Source organism: Salvelinus alpinus, chromosome 9, assembly GCF_045679555.1.
Source record: "Salvelinus alpinus chromosome 9, SLU_Salpinus.1, whole genome shotgun sequence".
In the NCBI taxonomy this organism is placed as follows: Eukaryota; Metazoa; Chordata; class Actinopteri; order Salmoniformes; family Salmonidae; genus Salvelinus; species Salvelinus alpinus.
The window spans coordinates 41,451,266-41,472,594 of record NC_092094.1 but is presented as its reverse complement, the minus strand read 5'-3'; the positions used below and the strand labels follow the sequence as shown (position 1 = coordinate 41,472,594).

Below are 21,329 nucleotides of genomic sequence, written 5' to 3'. Positions count from 1 at the left end.
AATACGTATCATATCGGCACCTAAGTATCATGATAATATGGTATCGTGTGGACCCTGTCAATTGCCAGCCCTACAAAATATACTGTAGCTGTTTAGCTAATAGGTTTTTGCTAACATGTTTAGTTAATAGGACACTGCACAGGTCAGATTGTATAGCAAGGACAGACACAATGGTAGACAGGTGCGTAAACACAACAAATAGGGCAGGGCCAGATGAATTAAATGGAGATAAAACCAAAGGACAAATTGTTGTGTTTAGTTTCATGTTAGTGAGTTGTTAACCATTGTTAACCACTAAGAGGACAAAAGGAGCTCTCATTGTCATTTCTCCCATAGCTCTGTTTATTTCTAACACAGGCCTCTCTCCGCCTCCAGGGCCTTGAGGGCCACTATACTAGAGGCTGTCTGTTGGTATTTATATAGGAAGGACCTAACTCTCAACGCCAAGTCAAGTTCATTGTTCAAGCACCACCCAATACCAATTCTCTGTCATGTGTATTTATAAACGGCCTATGGCTAAATGGTAGTAGCGCTATAACAAAAACGTGTTTTCTAAAACAAACCATTAAAGGGTGGGTGAGCAAGTTTGGAGTGAATGACTGAAGGCACACCCTGGCCCAGCATTTGGCTCATGTTAGGCGTATCTTGACAAGCTATGGTGATCAGTCGTTTAGCAATTGCTGAGTAACTGTAATCTTGGGTGGGAGGTTATTACCTCTCCCTTTTAACAAAGTAGAAAATCCATCTGGGTCAGCATGAACAGGAGCCTATCATTCCATGACTTACTTCTTCTTCTCCAAAACACATCCACACACCTTTTAAACCAACAATATCAGTGATTAAGAGGAAGATAAATCTCTCTCATGCTGAGCTAAGAGCACGTAGAACATATAAAATTATCTTTCTATGCCTATGCTAATATCAGCGTTGTCCTGGTCATTTATGATATATATGTTAGCACACATGAACATGTGGATAGACCTTTGCACCTGGCTTTCCCAATCTGTGAGCTATGAACCTTTACCTGCCACTAGTTATGAATCTGTGTATTGAAGAATCTCCCCAGTTTCCATGTCAAGAGATTTTCTGTGGTTGTCTGCTGCTCAGACTGAATCTAGGTCAAAACTCACTGGTCATCATGCCCATATCGTGTTTGAAGTCTATCATGGTTCTCCTGGTTTATTGTGGTAATATAATGGCAGTCTCTTGTCATACTCTGTGTATGTAGTAACAGGACACTCGGTCCCAAATGTCTCCAGCTACAGTTTGTCTCTGATTATAGTACCATCCTCATCCGCCCAACTGAAAGAGAGAGAACACGATTGCGTGTGTGTGAATGAAAGTAATCTTAATTTCTTGCCAGTCAGGTTTGACTGGCTTTGTTACTAAGAGAGGCTGAGTGATCCTGCTAGCCTGTGTGTGTGTGTGTAAGGAGAGGAAGAGGAGAGGGAGTCACACACCTCCACACCCTGTCACTGTTTCTCTCCACAATGTCTTCCACAATGAAAAGTCAAACGTTTTGTGAAAACATGTTACTCCCCTGAACGGAATCATTCATGCAGTTCCGTTATATAGCAGACGTATTTCTACATTTAAAACATCCTTTATGGGACCATTTTTACACTTTAATAAACAGCTGAAGTGACTTTTATGCAAGGTGACTGTTGTGACTTAAAGGAATGTGGGTTCTGTAAGTGACCTAAATTAAGTAATTAAGTCAACTTTAATTACTTCATTACCCACTTGCTGAAATTAGTAACTTGAAGTCGAGACGTGACAAGGTGGTAGTTTCATACCCAATTGGCTCAGGGATTAAAGAAAGAAAGAGAAAGAGAGATCTGTAAGAGAGACTGCTCTTACATATTCTAGCAGAGCCATTTTAACTGATGTGTGAATGAGATTGAGACTGATCTGACATTGACACTCAGTAAATGGTTCTTATGTACATGTGTGTGGCGAAGGGGAAGTATACTTATCTCTAAACTCTGTAGCCCGTCCGACTGTGTACCCCGGCACAGATATGATAGTGATGGTTAACCATTAACCAGGATGAGTCACATGACCTCTTCACTGTGACCAGGGATGGAACTATTGATGACATCTGGGATACACCTTTTTTTAACTGACTTACACAAAATCCACCACCCTCCTGCTGTGACATAATGACCGGTGATACTGTTACTTGAATAATACTGATTGTGTCTGTCTGTCGTGTCTCCTCTTGTTACCCAACTACTCTGGCTACACCATTACGGCCTCCAGTGTGGGCTCAAGGACTCCAAGTGTGACTGTGAACTTTGAACCTGTATCCACATTGGAAATGACCATACAGCCAAACCCAGCAACTGTTGGCAAACACTTGAATAATCTGCTTGATACTGTTAAAAAGAAACTCCCTGCTTTCTCTTACTACTCCTTTATACAACAAGCTATCCATCCATAATCTCTCACAAAAGCCTTGACGTAACATGTATTGAGATTGTGTCCTGTTCCCTCTTCTCAGCCATTGACTCACCCCACTCATTATCAGAGCTGCTCTCTGGATAGGAGCAACACTAGCCTGTTATGTGTAGGCCTACTTCTAGTCCAGTACTGTGCCATTATATGAGCGCCAGTGGTTGCCGGTTTTGTCTTGACAAAGAATAAAATACAAGGCAGGATTGTGCTGTGGCTCTAGCCAGCTGGGTGGGCAGTTGTTCATATTGCCTGTCTGTGTACTCACAATTCCCCATCCTAAACCAAGCATTCCCCTCCCAAACCACGGGCCCCCGCCTTCTTCTGCCACGCCCATCCGCCCAGTGCCCCACCAACACACTATGGCCCCTGTTCTAATGGTACCAGCCTGGACTAGGGTCTCCTCTGTCCATCCCCTTTGTTTTTTGTCACTCATTCTTTCCTTAATTCTCCTTCCCAGCCTATTAGATGGAGGACACACAGAGTGCCTTATTACCGTTCGCTCCCCCACCTCTCCTCTCAGTGTAGGGCTGAGAGGACCGGGAATGAAGAAGCTCTATTGTCTGACTAAATGACTAAAATGTAACTGCTCAGTTCTCCCAGCCTGCATGCCTCCACACCAGCTGCAACCAGAGACAATTACCCCCATTCCCTTGAAACACTCAGACCCATACTGTAGAAGTAGCAATATGGGTAGTAGTATCTCCCATGCAGAATTTGAATATTGAAACATGCAGTGCAGGATATATCTTATAATTAATCTTCTAGGTTTAGTCACCAGAAAAGGTCACACATCTTATTTTTGAATGAGAATATAGTTTGATGTCTGGCAATGTGAAACTAGGCCTAATTTTTCCATTACTGTCAATGCCCACACTTGGTTCCCTACTATGAATACAGGAAGGTTTGGTATAATAAAGCTATAAGGCACGAGGGGGTGTGGTATATGGCAAATATACCACAGCTAAGGGCTGTTCTTAAGCCCGACGCAACGCGGAGTGCCTGGATACAGCCCTTAGCCGTGGTATATTGGTCATATACCACAAACCCCCGAGGTGCCTGATTTGCTATTATAAACTGGTTACAAATGTAATTAGAACAGTAAAAATAAATGTTTTGCCACACACGTGGTATCTCACATACCACGGCTTTCAGCCAATCAGCATTCTGGGCTCGAACCACCCAGTTTATAAAAGGAATTATAAATCAGGTGGTTCTAGCCCTGAATGCTGATTAGCTGAAAGCCGTGGAATATCCGACCCTATACCATGGGTATGACAAAACATTTATTTTTACTGTTATAACTATGTTTGTAATCAGTAACTATGTTTTATCAGCAATAAAATGCAAATTAATTACTTAAAAATCATACAATGTGATTTTCTGGATTTTTGTTTTTTAAATTCCGTCTCTCACAGTTGAAGTGTACCTATGATAAAAAATTACAGACCTCTACATGCTTTGTAAGTAGGAAAACCTGCAAAATCGGCAGTGTATCAAATACTTCTTCTCCCCACTGTATATCCATAAAAAGGATGCCAGCTGATTCATGATTTTGACTGGCTGAGAAACGCTGCCTGCTTGTCTGTCTCGTCCCGACATGTTCATTACTATGGGACAGCTGGAGAATTTGAATATTGAAACAATGTTGCAAATGTCAGAGAGACAGACGGTAAGGTTTATACAATTCTCCGCTGTTGCAAACAAAATGTTAGTCTAAAAGAAATGTGAGATAATATCTAGATGCTTTTTATAGTATAGATCAAGTTTATAAATTGCCTGGCTGAGCTGATGAGACAGTGGATTGCGCAGTCAGATGGAACAGAGTAAATAGCCATTTTAACGTCATAGATTTAGCCGGTGGTAACTTGTGACATAGACACCTGCTGGAATGCTGTTTTTACCAATCAGCATTCAGGATTAGATCCACCCGTTGTATAAAATAGCAATAAGACACCTCTGGGGTTTGTGGGGGTTATGGCCAATAAACCACGGCATGTAATGTGCACGATGTAACACAGAATGCCTTGATACAGAACTTAGCCATGGTATATTGGCCATATACCACACCCCCCCAGGCCTTATTGCTTAATTGTACACCCACAAACATCTGAGATGAGTGGTCCATGACCTTTGAGTACGTATTTTGTTAACCTAAATTGTATGCTGTGACCAGGGGTGTGAAAAGTGTATAGTACAGTATTTGCAAACTCTAACAGTAATTCAATACACCATGTAATCTCTGTCAATATTCCTTGCGTTCTACACATTGTGTCATAGTTCACATAGTAGGAGTATACACAGGCACAACCCTATTCTGTGTAGTAGACCTAGTCAGATTTATGCCGGTGTGTCTCGCCCCAAGCAATGAAACTAATGTGTGTGTATGTGACTGTCTGTTTTCACATTTTTAGACTGAGTAGATGTCTCAGAGAGAGAGTGAGGGGACACTGTACTCTACGCTATGAGCTGATGGGAGGCCCTCTGTCCTCTCCTCTACTCTGATGTGCTGTGTTACCATGGTGAGGCCTACCTGAGTGAGTGTGTTCAGTGGATGGGAGGTAAACTGGTCTGGTCTGGATGACCTTACTTAATGGACCTGCCTCTCTCTTAGCAGTATCCATCCCTCACTTACCCACCCTGGCTGAGCAAATTAAAGCCTTCCGCCCTCTCCTCTCCTCAGGCCCTCTCCCATTTCACATGGAATAGTCAAAGCCCTACACACCCACAGTACACACCGAGACACTGCTCTGCTGAAGGCACTTTCAGTCTAGAACTTCAACGGATTATTATATATTTTTTAATTAAAGTATATTATGGCTTGCTATAAGTATCAGTAAGCTAGTTGATTTACACACTTGTTGGCTCTGACGCCTGTGTTTGGTTCACAATAACTTACCCTAACGTTCAGGTCCATGTTAAGAGTGGCCATATTTCCACACATGCTGGTTTCAAATCAAAGCCATTGCCCAGGGTGATAAAAACTAGGCCCTGAATAATTATTGCCAGACTCCAATTTGCTGCTGATTCCAGCCAAGCCTTCCAATAAGTCAGTGAACTCAACTCAGGTTACGATGTAGAATCAGGTCAGGTGCTTCTACACTTCTTCACTTTCTCAGTGGTCTTATGACAATACTCTCTTCAGACTTCTCTGGGAAATAATATGTTCTGTTCCTCTTCAGAAATGCTAACACACCAGCTGTAATATTCAATGGTATTTTTAGTGTTGTAATACTTTTTTTTTTTTCAATTGCTTTGGTGCAGTTTTCACAAGTATGTGGTACATTTTCACAACCCTTAGTACAAAAACCAAAGGAGATCATCAAAATCAAATCAAATCAAATCAAATTTTATTAGTCACATACACATGGTTAGCAGATGTTAATGCGAGTGTAGCGAAATGCTTGTGCTTCTAGTTCCGACAATGCAGTAATAACCAACAAGTAATCTAACCTAACAATTCCACAACTACTACCTTATACACACACAAGTGTAAAGGGATAAAGAATATGTACATAAAGATATATGAATGAGTGGTGGTACAGAACGGCATAGGCAAGATGCAGTAGATGGTATAGAGTACGGTATATACATATGAGATGAGTACTGTAGGGTATGTAAACATAAAGTGGCATAGTTTAAAGTGGCTAGTGGTACATGTATTACATAAAGATGGCAAGATGCAGTAGATGATATAGAGTACAGTATATACATATGAGATGGGTAATGTAGGGTATGTAAACATTATATTAAGTGGCATTGTTTAAAGTGGCTAGTGGTACATTTTTACATAGTTTCCATCAATTCCCATTTTTAAAGTGGCTGGAGTTGAGTCAGTATGTTGGCAGCGGCCGCTAAATGTTAGTGGTGGCTGTTTAACAGTCTGATGGCCTTGAGATAGAAGCTGTTTTTCAGTCTCTCGGTCCCTGCTTTGATGCACCTGTACTGACCTCGCCTTCTGGATGATAGCGGGGTGAACAGGCAGTGGCTTGGGTGGTTGTTGTCCTTGATGATCTTTATGGCCTTCCTGTGACATCGGGTGGTGTAGGTGTCCTGGAGGGCAGGTAGTTTGCCCCCGGTGATGCGTTCTGCAGACCTCACTACCCTCTGGAGAGCCTTACGGTTGTGGGCGGAGCAGTTGCCGTACCAGGCGGTGATACAGCCCGACAGGATGCTCTCGATTGTGCATCTGTAGAAGTTTGTGAGTGCTTTTGGTGACAAGCCGAATTTCTTCAGCCTCCTGAGGTTGAAGAGGCGCTGCTGCGCCTTCTTCACGACGCTGTCTGTGTGGGTGGACCAATTCAGTTTGTCCGTGATGTGTACACCGAGGAACTTAAAACTTTCCACCTTCTCCACTACTGACCCGTCGATGTGGATAGGGGGGTGCTCCCTCTGCTGTTTCCTGAAGTCCACAATCATCTCCTTTGTTTTGTTGACGTTGAGTGTGAGGTTATTTTCCTGACACCACACTCCGAGGGCCCTCACCTCCTCCCTGTAGGCCGTCTCGTCGTTGTTGGTAATCAAGCCTACCACTGTAGTGTCATCCGCAAACTTGATGATTGAGTTGGAGGCGTGCATGGCCACGCAGTCGTGGGTGAACAGGGAGTACAGGAGAGGGCTCAGAACGCACCCTTGTGGGGCCCCAGTGTTGAGGATCAGCGGGGTGGAGATGTTGTTACCTACCCTCACCACCTGGGGGCGGCCCGTCAGGAAGTCCAGGACCCAGTTGCACAGGGCGGGGTCGAGACCCAGGGTCTCGAGCTTGATGACGAGTTTGGAGGGTACTATGGTGTTAAATGCTGAGCTGTAATCGATGAACAGCATTCTCACATGGGTATTCCTCTTGTCCAGATGGGTTAGGGCAGTGTGCAGTGTGGTTGCGATTGCGTCGTCTGTGGACCTATTGGGTCGGTAAGCAAATTGGAGTGGGTCTAGGGTGTCCGGTAGGGTGGAGGTGATATGGTCCTTGACTAGTCTCTCAAAGCACTTCATGATGACGGAAGTGAGTGCTACGGGGCGGTAGTCGTTTAGCTCAGTTACCTTAGCTTTCTTGGGAACAGGAACAATGGTGGCCCTCTTGAAGCATGTGGGAACAGCAGACTGGGATAAGGATTGATTGAATATGTCCGTAAACACACCAGCCAGCTGGTCTGCGCATGCTCTGAGGACGCGGCTGGGAATGCCGTCTGGGCCTGCAGCCTTGCGAGGGTTAACACGTTTAAATGTTTTACTCACCTCGGCTGCAGTGAAGGAGAGCCCGCAGGTTTTGGTAGGGGGCCGTGTCAGTGGCACTGTATTGTCCTCAAAGCGGGCAAAAAAGTTGTTTAGCCTGTCTGGGAGCAAGACATCCTGGTCCGCGACGGGGCTGGTTTTCTTTTTGTAATCCGTGATTGACTGTAGACCCCGCCACATACCTCTTGTGTCTGAGCTGTTGAATTGCGACTCGATTTTGTCTCTGTACTGGGACTTAGCCTGTTTGATTGCCTTGCGGAGAGAATAGCTACACTGTTTGTATTCGGTCATGCTTCCGGTCACCTTGCCCTGGTTAAAAGCAGTGGTTCGCGCTTTCAGTTTCACGCGAATGCTGCCGTCAATCCACGGTTTCTGGTTTGGGAATGTTTTAATCGTTGCTGTGGGTACGACATCGTCAATGCACTTCCTAATGAACTCGCTCACCGAATCAGCATATTCGTCAATATTGTTGTTGGACGCAATGCGGAACATATTCCAATCCGCGTGATCGAAGCAGTCTTGAAGCGTGGAATCAGATTGATCGGACCAGCGTTGAACAGACCGGAGCGCGGGAGCTTGTTGTTTTAGTTTCTGTTTGTAGGCTGGAATCAACTAAATGGAGTCGTGGTCAGCTTTTCCGAAAGGGGGGCGGGGGAGGGCCTTATATGCGTCGCGGAAATTAGTATAACAATGATCTAGGGTTTTTCCAGCCCTGGTAGCACAATCGATATGCTGATAGAATTTAGGGAGTTTTGTTTTTAGATTAGCCTTGTTAAAATCCCCAGCTACGATGAATGCAGCCTCAGGGTGTGTGGTTTCCAGTTTACAAAGAGTCAGATAAAGTTCGTTCAGGGCCATCGATGTGTCTGCTTGGGGGGGAATATATACGGCTGTGATTATGATCGAAGAGAATTCCCTTGGTAGATAATGCGGTCGACATTTGATTGTGAGGAGTTCTAGATCAGGTGAACAGAATGACTTGAGTTCCTGTGTGTTGTTATGATGATCACACCACGTCTCGTTAATCATAAGGCATACCCCCCCGCCCCTCTTCTTACCAGAAAGATGTTTGTTTCTGTCGGCGCGATGCATGAAGAAACCAGCTGGCTGCACCGACTCCGTTAGCGTCTCTTGAGTTAGCCATGTTTCCGTGAAGCAGAGCACGTTGCAATCCCTGATGTCTCTCTGGAATGCTACCCGTGCTCGGATTTCATCAACCTTATTGTCAAGAGACTGGACATTGGCGAGTAGTATGCTAGGGAGTGGAGCGCGATGTGCCCGTCTCCGAAGCCTGACCAGGAGACCGCCTCGTTTGCCCCTTTTACGGCGTCGCACAGGGTCGCCGGCTGGGATCAGATCCATTGTATTGGGTGGAAGGCAAAACACTGGATCCGTTTCGGGAAAGTCATATTCCTGGTAGGAACGATGATGAGTTGACGTTAATCGTATATTCAGTAGTTCCTCCCGACTGTATGTAATGAAACCTAAGATTACCTGGGGTACCGATGTAAGAAATAACACATAAAAAAACAAAATACTGCATATTTTCCAAGGAACGCGAAGCGAGGCGGCCATCTCGTGTCGGCGCCGGATGTAGGTAGTTGTTTCAAAACTTTTTCAATTGACTCAGTACAACAGACATTCATAGTCAATTTTTCACCAAACTTAATCAGTGTTTGATGTTCGCCACACATCATGAAACATGATTACAATACAGGTGGAAGGTGTATGATTGGGCGACAGATAGACTAACGGTTAGAGCGTTGGGTCAGTAACCGAAAGGTCGCTGTTTTGTCTATCCAAGCCGACAAGGTGAAAAATCGGTCAATGTGCCCTTGAGCAAGGCACTTAACCCTAATTTGCTCCAGTGTGTACCACTATGGCTGACCCTGTCAAACAGCACATTTCACAGCACCTATCCAGTGTATGTGACAATAAAACATTATTTGTATTTTTTTATTAACAAATAATTGCCATCGCCATGAGTGTGCCACCCTCCTTCAGGCAATGGATGAATGAAATCAAATCACATTTTATTTGTCAGATGCGCCGAATACAACGAATACACCTTACAGTTAAATGCTTACTTACAAGCCCTTAACCAACAATGCAGTTTTAAGAAAAAATAAGTGTTAAATAAAAGTAACAAATAATTCAAGGGCAGCAGTAAAATAACAATAGCAAGGCTATATACAGTTGGTACCAGTTCAGAGTCAATGTGCGGGGGCACCGGTTAGTCGAGTAATTTAAGTAATATAAACATGTAGGTAGAGTTAAAGTGACTATGAATAGATAATAAACAGAGAGTAGCAGCAGCGTAAAAGAGGGGAAGGGGTGGGGGGGCAATGCAAATAGTCTGGGTAGCCATTTGATTAGCTGTTTAGGAGTCTTCTTTAAAAATGTTTTTTTTTAACCTTTATTAAACTAGGCAAGTCAGTTAAGAACAAATTCTTATTTACAATGACGGCCTAGGAACAGTGGGTTAACTGCCTTGTTCAGGGGCAGAACGACAGATTTTTACCTTGTCAGCATGGTGGATTCGATCTAGCAACCTTTCGGTTACTGGCCCAACGCTCTAACCACTAGGCTACCTGCCGCCCCAAAGCCTTACGGCTTGGGGGTGGAAGCTGCTAAGTCTTTTGGACCTAGACTTGGCACTCAGTAATCACTTGCCATGCAGGAGCATGCAATTACATCAATACAGACCAATGTCAGGCTTGGAATTGCCATGCCAAAAGGTTTTTCCAAGGTGCATGAACAATGAGGACATTAAGTGCTTTACTGCGATGTCAATGAGAACCTATGACCAAATGCTCAAGACAGAATTTGTGCATCAATGAATGTGAAAGATGTCTTCAATGATCACATATGGGATAGAAGTGATGGAAATTTGATTTTCTATTTTTATTAAAGCCTTATGTGAAAACAGTGTAATGTAATGTAGCATAGTACTTTCAAAGGGCAATTGTGAGTTGTTTGCTATAAAATTAACTGGATGTTAAAACAGCTAATCAGTTCAGGTGCACTAATACATTGAACTATCAGTGTGTCATAAACCAAATATTAAAACATGCTGAAGCTCACATATGAACGGTGTGTCTGCCTCTGGTGCCATTAAAGTCCTGCCTATGTGATCATTAACTTTGTATTTTTTTGTGCATCTGTTTATAACTGTAATGAGTTTCCATCATGTGAGTTGACATGTTTTTTTTTGCTTGTGTGTTGTATTTGCATTCATCATAGTTTAAGTAAGCTCATGGAACACATTTATAGTGCCTTGAGAAAGTATTTTATTGAAATGTATTGAAAATGAAATTCAGAAATATCTAATTTACATAAGTATTCACACCACTGAGTCAATACATGTTAGAATCACACCTGTAATCGCTGCCAAAGGTGAGTCTTTCTGGATAATTCTCTAAGAGCTTTGCACGCCTGGATATTTGTACAATTCTTCGAGCTCTGTGAAGTTGGTTGTTGATCATTGCTAGACAGCCATTTAAGTCTTGCCATAGATTTTCAAGCCAATTCATGCCAAAACTGTAACTAGGCCACTCCGGAACATTCAATGTCATCTTGGTAAGCAATTCCAGTGTATATTTGGCCTTGTATTTTAGGTTATTGTCCTGCAGAAAGGTGAATTTGCCTCCCAGTGTGTTGGAAAGCAGACTGAACCAGGTTGTCCTCTATGGAGTTGTCTGTGCTTAGCTCAATTACGTTTATTTTTATCCTAAATAACTCCCTAGTCTTTCCCAATGACAAGCATACCTATAACATGATGCAGCCACCACCATGCTTGAAATGATGAAGGGTGGTACTCAGTGATGTGTTGGATTTGCCCCAAACATAACACTTTGTATTCAGGACATAAAGGTAATTTATTTGCCACACAGAGAGGGAGAGAAATAATAACGTTTTGGAACTTTTTGTGAGTGTAATGTTTACTGTTCATTTTTTTAATGTTTTGTTTCACTTTTGTTTATTATCTATTTCACTTGTTTTGGCAATGTACACATATGTTTCCCATGCCAATAAAGCCCTTAAATCAAATTGAGAAAGAGATGGTGGAAAAGGTTGGAGGAGGCAGAGAGTGAGATGTGGTTAGGATTTAGAGAGAACAAATGAGGTGTTGCGTAGCCGTGGAGATGTGAGTAAGAGGGCGGGAGTAGAGGAGGATTGTGGTTAATCATTTGTATAGCTGGAGAGTTGAGAGAGAGAGAGCTGCCGATTTACACCTGATTAATATTGCACCTGTCTGACTCTGAGAGGAGTTGCCAGGCAATGGCTCGACCAGGGAGAGCTGAGAGGGGATGCCCGGGAGAGAAAATGAGATGGCCTCGCCTTGTCCCTGGGAAAGGAGGGGAATGGGAAGACCATCACAGGACAGACATGGTGGGAGGGATGACACTGAAAGACAAGCTCTACCCCTAGATCACAGGGAGGCTAACCTTCACCAGGTAGTTTAGGTCAAATTTGTTGCTCAAGAAACCACAGATCAACTCTGTGACAGGAGGGTTTAGACTAGGGTCAATAAAACCATCTCTTACCACCACTCGTAACTTGAGCTATGAAATTCACCTTCAGAAATTAACATGGGATTCATATTGGAATATTCGCCTGCCCTTTTATAAGAATGAATGATGGAATCAAAAGTTATTGTTGAAAAGTAAAGGATGGAGGTGTGTTCCGTTGTTAAATAGTTACTTTGTCGCTTTGTGTAAATAGTCAACACCCATAGTCAACACCCAATGGTGGGCATTGGGTTACAAGCTGAGGCATGCCTCTCTGCCTATTTGTTTTAATTGAACAAACTCCTCACGTTACATATCACCAAGCTTGACAGCATGGCTATCCAAGGATCTAGTTATCCCTATAATTTTCACCCACTTAGTTTTATGACAACCTATAATATGGCTGAATCATGATGATCAGTTGATAGAGCTACCCTTTGAGGAGATTACCTGGTCCTGAGCATAAACCCATACAATCATGTAATGTGCCCTGAGACATAAAAGGATGCCTTACCAAACAATATGAACTGAAAGGAATGCGCTTTATGATATAATCAGGGCTGTGTCCATGTTACGTCCTTCCCATTCTTCAGGGCAAATGACAAAGGCAGATCTATATGCTCTTTGCCTCTGACTCATACAGTCAATAAATGGGAGAATGTACCGTGCCTGTTTATGAGTGAATGCAGATAACATCTGGACATCATGAGTGTAATGGTGGACACTGGACATCATACTCAGTCCATACAGGTGGCAACACTGATACTAGTAGTTGGCAACGCTGATACTATAATGCCATTAAATAATCTGGAGTATAGCCATGGGGATGTGCAGAAACAAATACCTGTTATGATTCGCCACACACACATCTAAACCAAATTGTATGTCCCCATGGTAACATTATATTGTGAATAATTTGCTTTAGTTTCAAGGTTTAATTTCACATGCACAAGTAAAGTAAAATGCCTTTCTTGAAAGCTCTAAACCCAACAATGCAGTAATCAATATCAATGTAATACTAAAAATAACATAAGGTAGAACAAAAACACTAAAGCAATAAAAACAACATGAGAAAGTAAGTAAGCATACTACTGTATATATAGGGTCAGTATGTTCCAGTACCATATTTACAATGTGCAGGGATACTCGAGTGATAGAGCTATGTATAGGGGTAAGGTATTAGGATATATGATAAACTGAGTAGCAGCAGAGTATATGATCAAATCAAGTCAAATCCAATCACATTTTATTGGTCACATACACATGTTTAGTAGATGTTATTGCGGGTGTAGCGAAATGCTTGTGTTTCTAGTTCCAACAGTGCAGTAATATCTAACAAGTAATATCTAACAATTTCACAACAATACACACACATTTAAAGTAAAGGAATGGAATTAAGAATGTATAAATATTTGGATGAGCAATGTCAGAGCGGCATAGACTAGAATATAATACAGTATATACATATGAGATGAGTAATGCAAAATATGTGAACATTATTAAAGTGACTATTGTTCCAATTATTGAAGTGGCCAGTGATTTCAAGTCTATATGTATATAGAGAAGCAGCTTCTAAGGTGCTCGTGATAGCTATTTAACAGTCTGTTGGCCTTGTATGTGAGTGAGTGTACGTGGTGTGTATAGAGTCTGTATAAATGTATGTGCATATTATGTGTATGTGAGCAAATGATGAAGTGAGTGTTTGTGCGTGTGTGTTGGGAGTGTCAGTGAGTGTGAGTGCCTTAATGGACATCCTGCCGATGTTCGCATTTTGAATTGCATCTCACAACCGTTGTCTCTCATTGTCTCCTGTTGTTCCACAGACAGTGAGGGAGAGGAGGAAGGAGCACACCGTGGACGAGGAGCCTTCACCCCTCAGCAAATGCAGTCAAGTCGACCTGGACACGGTGAGAGAAAAATACATTGAGAAAAAGGGAGAGGGAGAGAGAGAATCAGAAAGAAAACTGGAAGAGGAAAAAAGAAAGATCTAGAGCAGTGTTTCCTTTTTGGGTTACTGTACCACCAACTGAATTTAGCTCTGGCCGGAGTACCCCGGAAGTACCCCCTCGTGCATTCTACCAGTAGGCCTATGGTCTCATGAGTCTTCTCAAGTACCCCTGGCTAAGAAACACTGATCTAGAGGATGCCCGCACGGTCCTCTGGACTTCCCTCTTTGATCAGGCTGAACATCAAAACCCAACCACTGCAGGCTTTCAGCCAGGCAGGAAGTGACAGGTGATCATATCAGGTGTTGGTTATGGGGTTCAACTACAAGTCAGAGTTGAGCTCAGATCCCAGAACCATACTGGGTCGTCATTGGCCCAACACTGTGACGCTATGTCTCCACCCTCGAAGCATCGTTACCCATCGCTCCACAAAAGCAGAGCAAGGGGAACAACTACTTCAAGGTCTCAGAGCGAGTGACGTCACCGATTGAAACGCTATTAGCGCTCACCCCGCTAACTAGCTAGCCATTTCACATCGGTTACAAAGGCAGTGTAGCATGCAGCCAGGGTTGTGCAACATCAATGTGTCTGGTCCAAGGCCCTTGAGTTCAACGCTCTTGCTGCTCTGACTGTGGCCTGTGAGCTACAGTACACTGCTGCATTGACACACAGGGTGCGTTCGTAAATTCACTCTGGCTATCTACTCTGATTTCAGAGCACTCTCATCTGAGTGTGCCGGAGTTCAGAATAACTGATGAATTTACGAATGCTCAACTCCTGTGGAATATGTCCGGTGTCAGTTAAACATCGGAGTAAAAAGATTAATGAAATTGTTGCCAGCAGCACAGTAATAGTCACAAAATGCTCTGGATAACATGAAAACAGCCTAACCAGCTCTGCTAGGGTGAGAAAAATGGTCAGAGTGAGGTGTTCTCTCATGTATGTCTGGAAGTAGCTAGCAAGATAACTTTAGCCAGTTAGCTTGGGTGCTTGACTGCCGTTGTGAGGTCAGAATGCTCTGATCAACCCTACTCCTCGGCCAGAGAGTCCAGTGTGGGCTCTGAACCCCACGAGAGCGAAACGCTCTAAATTTACGAATGCCCAGAACACACTCAGCACTCTCTGGCACTCCAGAGTGAATTTACGAATGCACACATAGAGGGAGAAGAGAGTTGAGAAAGATGGAGACGTGACCACGCACAGTCATTCACCCGGCTTTGCTAAAAAATGTGTGCCCACCCGTTTTCACAGCTAATTATTGAAGACCATGGGGGAGCCGCTTCGGAGCATTCATAATCATAGCTTATGACCGTTTGTAGGTGATATGAAGATATGTGGAAGGTTTATCTGTGTTCAGTATAGATAGACAGGGTACGGTATGCAGGGAGAGGTTCCTTTGTTCTCACTAACAGAACAGGTCTTTCTCAGGCCTTAGGAATGTTTTTGATTAGCTAGTGGATAGCAGCGAGTCACCTTCACTTTGCAACAGGGGCAGCCAGGGCCAGCTGTGTGTGTTTGTCATTGTGATGCATTGAGCGATGGCATGATGCTTGGCATTGCTTGTCACGTACCTAGTGCAGCGTCTCTTCTCTTGGCTCATTCAGCCCTACGTACTTACACAGTGGAGGAATCTGTGGCCTGAATACCATGACACTTTTGTCACTCATTATTATATTATTGACCTGTTTGTTTGCTTTTCAACACATACCTGACTGAAACCCCATTCCTCACTTTTAACCTCCTACTCCAAGACAATCGATGTCCTCAATGAATGGTTTGTTTACATTTTTGTTTCTCTAAATTGATCCAACCTTGTCTACTATACTGCCCTACCAAGCAAAAAGGAAGTAACTGCACATTTGGTCTAAAAATGAGTTGGTCATTTTTGCTACATTAAATACATGCTTAATCATGTGGACAAGTATCCTGCTTCTATTGTATTGTGTTTTGGAGAAAGTGGGGTTCATGTTAGCAGTAACTGCATAAAGTTACTGTGAAACCAAAGTAAATAAAAGTAATTTTTCTCTGTTCCACGCTATGAGCAGTTACTGCCTTTTTGCTTGGTAGGGCAGTATAGTAAATAGATATTTCACGCAGTCTATATAAACCTGACCCATCCTATAATTTATTACAGTGCAGAAGAGACCATGACTCTAAGAACAAGCCCATCTCAGTCTGCCTGGTCTCTATCCAAGGTCACGTTAATGGTTAAAGGAGACGTTTAGTAAAGGGTATGGACAGAGATATGATCTGCAGATCCTTCACAGATATTAGATCACGCGTTTATCAGGGAGATGAACCTTTCCTTCCTGGGTCTGAAGTGTGGTGTGTTGGAGACTCTTTCCCGTGGACATCTGTCTCAGTCTCTCTACCGCCAACTGCTGGACAGAACACCATCAGTCAGAAGGGCCAAGCCAAAGTGATCTCACTGTCACAGTTATGACTGAAATAAGTTATCGAGTCCAATTTCCATTGGATTTCGATTCTCCATGAAAAAGAAGTAGTTTGACAATTCAAGCTTTTAGGCAGAAGTGGTGTTAATGGGGTTCTAAAACATTAGAATCACCTTGTATTGTATGATGCTGTATGTATGTATGTATGTATGTATTGTACTGTTGTGTTGTGTGCTGTAAGCCTTAAGCTACTGTACTGTGTTGTAAGTTGAGCCGTGGCTCCCCTGCTATTCCTGCAGGACCTGGTGGACTGGCGGAAGCCCCTGGCCTGGCAGGTGGGCCACCTTGGAGAGAAATATGACACCTGGGTGCACCAGCCTGTGGACCGGCCCATTCGCCTGTTCGGGAACGAGTTTCTAGAGGCCAGCACTAAAACGTCCTGGTAAGAGAGAAGAATGTACACTTCGGGACGGTTTTCCAGACACAGATTAAGCCTAGTCCTGGACTAAAAGGCTATTTTAATGGAGACTCTATTAAACATACTTTTAGTCCCAGACTTGGCTTAATCTCTGTCCGAGAAATAGGCCCATACAGTGTAGAAATGCACTTACCCCAGAAAGATAAGCTTGGGTTTAGATAAGTCATGATTGTCTGCGTGTAGGTACATGGTCCCTGCTGTGTGGATGCCACTGGTGTTCTATCTCAGCTGGTACTGCTACACCACCTTGGCACTGGAGACAACCAGACTGTTCGCCAGCACAGGTAACAGACCCAATCATATCTATCTATCTCTCTCTCTCTCTCTCTCTCTCTCTCTCTCTCTCTCTCGCTCTCGCTCTCGCTCTCGCTCTCTCTCTCTCTCTAGCCAGCCAGCCAGCCAGCCAGCCAGCCAGCCAGCCAATTCATGCTTTTCCCCATGTACAGTCTAGTAGATATCTATATCCTGTATCTGTCCCACCACCTCCCTCTCCAGACTACTCCGTCTTGGTGCACAAGTACAGCTTTCCCCTCATCTTCATAATGGGCATGGTCATGTGGACCTTCATCGAATATTGCATCCATCGCTTCGTTTTCCACATGCGCCCGCCCGCCCACAACTATTACCTCATCACAATTCACTTCCTGCTGCACGGACAGCATCATAAGGTGAGATACGGACATACACAGAAGAGTGAATGATACTCTGGAACTAAATGTTAAAAATCACTCATGTCTTTTTTTTAAACGGATAAGTACCTACATGTGTTTAATGCCTCTGGTTTATGATTAATTTGGAATTCAGAAACTTGGGAAACTGCAGAAGGATATCATTTTTGTTCCAAATCTAGGCCAAGCCATATGCTTAACTGATAAAACCATTTTTTTCAGTAACTAGTCAATGTCTATCTGCTCCTGAACTAACACCATGGTTAATCCTGCTGTTTCCTCCCTCCAGTCACCCTATGATGGCTCCCGCCTGGTCTTTCCTCCTGGCCTGGCCTCAGTGGTAGTAGGCAGCCTCTACCTGCTGCTAACCAAGTCCTTCCCTGAGACCCTGGGGGTGTCCCTGTTTGTGGGGGGGCTGTTTGGGTACGTGGTGTACGACATGATCCACTACTACCTTCACTACGGCTCCCCTCAGAGAAACACCTACCTGTACAGCCTCAAGGCATACCACGTCAAGCACCACTTTGAGCACCAAAGAGCAGGTAAGGAGGACCAGAATAACTCTTTGCATCACCATACTTCTGTTGGCATAGTAACTTCTAATGAAGAGAATGAGGGACATAGAATGTGAAGTATATGACCTCAGATTCTTCATACGTCTCTGTAATTCTCTGTACTTCAGCTCTGTGTATGGTTCTTATATCTATTATACCTTATGACTCGGTCCGCTCACTGATGACATGCATTGGTTTCCCTCTGCAGGGTTTGGAATCAGCACCACATTGTGGGACCATCCGTTCAACACGGTGATCCCCGAACAAACCTTTTAGAAGACCCAACTTAATCTACTCTCCAGAGAGGGGCGAGCTTCCCCCATCCCTCTTACACCTGACAACTTACCCCTTCAATGACCCCACCCTGTGACTCCAGCATGTCCCTCTAAACTACCACAAACCAGTCTGTCTGTCTGGCTCACTGCTTCGCTGCTACAGCGCTACTCTCCTCTCCGAACAAAACAAAACACACTTCATGTTCCACCTGCTAATCAAAGCAGGAAGGTATCTTTTCAGAACTGGGGGGGGGGGGGGGGGTCCGTAACGGGGAACATGTTTATATTTCTTTATTGTTTATAATGGACAAAAGGATACAATTAAGATTGTATATGACTATGATGCAGTAAGGATGAACTTACATGCAGTCCCAGGTTCTAACGGTCAACATCCCACCAGAGACCGTAGAGAGAGAGATTGGAAAGTGAGAGAAGGAGTGTGCATGTGGAAAGAGAGGAGAATGAGTGATGTTTAGGAGGGTGAAAAGTGAAAGAGATTACACTTGTCCTTATAGAAGCTGTCCAAGTTTATACATTTACATATACCTTTAAGAAAACTCAGGAAAGTCCCTTCTCTATCCCTGGAGTGTTGATGCTGCAGAATGCCCTCCTCTATTCTAAAGGTCAAGCGTTACAAATGCTCTTCCCACAGAAAAACGCTTTTGACAGCATGTGCTCACCGAATCCAAAGATGGTTCATCTGTAGTGTCTTGCCTTCACTGGGACATTTCCATAAAAAAATATGTGGGAAGGTATGAAGGGAGCTGATTTACTCTTTCACTATGTTCATATTAATGTATATTTCAACATAATGTCTATTTGTATTAATTAATGGTATGACTAAATATATAGAAATATGTGTGCAAACAAAGAGATACTGTATCTTTCCCATTCCATCTCTCTCATATACACTGGTTTGTTGTTGACATGTCAAATGAAGCTTCAGAATGAGTTGATGTTTCACTAGGTGTGGAGAGATGGAGTCGGATGTATACATCCTGATTTTTGTGTGGATGGATGTATTGAAGAATGGCTGGATACGTGGTGTTATGGATACAGAACGCTGAGGGCATGAGACCGGTCTATCAGGTCTCCTGCTGTAGGGAGCAGCACGTGGCTAGTGTGATAAGGTAAAGGATGGGGCCGATTTATATTAGGACCTCACTATAGGTGCCCGTTCACCTCCCTGCATGTAGGGTGACGATCTAGCATCAGACTGAAGTGTAGGAGACCCTTGGTTCAGTTACAGGTTGATCCTCAGCTGTTCTGACTAGTTGTTTTCAATCCTGATGTTTCTATCTTCTGCATTCCATGTGTTTTTGTTCATTCCCTTCTTGAATTTCTTTACTGTTTTAATTAACCCTTGGTTGAAGCCACTATAGATGAGCCCAAATACTCCTACTGTTCCTCAGGAGACCATGGAAACAGACAGGGGACTGGGGCCTCACGAAGCCCATGTGGTCTCAGACAGGGATTTGAACCATTAGTTAGGTCATGTTAGTGATACTATATTGCTACAGTAAGGAAGGCTTCCGGGGGCCACAGTCTCCTATCACCTTGATGGGGGTGATTTATAAGACGAGAGTAATTCTTCATTGCAAAAAATATTGTGTGTAATCCAGCATGTACTTAACTGTATAAAAATTGCAGTGGGAGTGGTCTGTTTGGAACTCAGGTCAGGGTCAGGGGTCGGGGTTGGGTTGGGTTCACACTGTATTCAGACAGAGAGCGGTCAGCAGAGGATCAGTAAAATATCCAGATTAGCATCAAGGACTCACATTACAGTACTGAGATGATGCATGTTCAAACCAATATTTGTACTCATGCTTATGATGACTTTTGTATGATGAACTTTTCACATGACTTGATAAAGAACCAACAATTGTTGTGATGTTGATAATGATAATAATGCTGAAAATAAGGATGATGTTGATAATGATAATAATGATGATGTTGATGCCCCCTCTTCCCTGCCCTCCCCTCAAGCTTCTGGTTGGGTTAAAGTAATAATACATATATATATTTATAAACAACTTGTAAACTTTAATACTGTCAAGTGGAAATATCTCTGCTAAATTATGCATTTAAAAATTTTCCAAATCTGTTTACCATAATACATATTTTAACTTTGTCTATGTAAATGCAGATATATCTGTAAATAAATGCCTGTATATTTCTGATGATCACTCGTTTTTGAGCCAGCCCATTTTTGTCTTCTAAACCTACTATTATAAAAAACAAATTATAGTCATGTTGATGTACTGTACTGAACTCTAGATCATTGTTATTCTTTCCCTTTAGTAATGGCTGGTAATGAATGATTGATGTCATACAGCATACTGTACATATCCTCTAGGATCTGCTGAGACACTGGTCTCAGAACAGAGGACCCTTCAGTCATAAACAGAGAGCTAAGGTATGCTATCATCTGGCACATTGCCCCGCCATAATCAAATAAGGAAGCTAATAGTGATATAATCCATCAAGGAGTATATTTATTTAGTATAATTCAGAAGGAGCTTTGTCACAAACTCCACTAACTCCAGAACATTTTTGCATTTATATTGAATAATTTCTTTAAGCCTATGTTGAGTTCTCTTTTAAAAGCTCAATTTACCACCAATGTAAAATATAGTCATTAAATATGTATAGCTGTGCAGTATGAATACCGCCTGCTGAGTAGTTCATTAGTGTGGCAGCTGTGGTCTGTGAGTCTGAGAGCTCTGTGGTAAAGGTCTGCATGGGACTGATATTTTCATTCCACTACTGCCAGCTCCTGCAGCTTTTCCCACCGCACCCGCACACTTCCAATGTTCTT

The 21,329-nt window shown here is 43.1% G+C and overlaps 1 protein-coding gene across 1 annotated transcript in view; it reads left to right on the top strand.

Annotated features, from left to right (window-relative positions):
- The window catches only part of LOC139530111 (fatty acid 2-hydroxylase-like), a 38,905-nt gene extending 18,208 nt beyond the window's left edge, over window positions 1–20,697 (top strand). Inside the window, exons 2-7 of the mRNA XM_071326211.1 lie at window positions 14,021–14,104; window positions 16,836–16,978; window positions 17,198–17,298; window positions 17,510–17,682; window positions 17,972–18,224; window positions 18,445–20,697. Coding sequence (XP_071182312.1) covers window positions 14,021–14,104; window positions 16,836–16,978; window positions 17,198–17,298; window positions 17,510–17,682; window positions 17,972–18,224; window positions 18,445–18,512 — 822 coding nt within the window. The 3' untranslated portion in view covers window positions 18,513–20,697. The remainder of the gene's footprint in view (window positions 1–14,020; window positions 14,105–16,835; window positions 16,979–17,197; window positions 17,299–17,509; window positions 17,683–17,971; window positions 18,225–18,444) is intronic.
- Window positions 20,698–21,329: the final 632 nt, after the last annotated feature.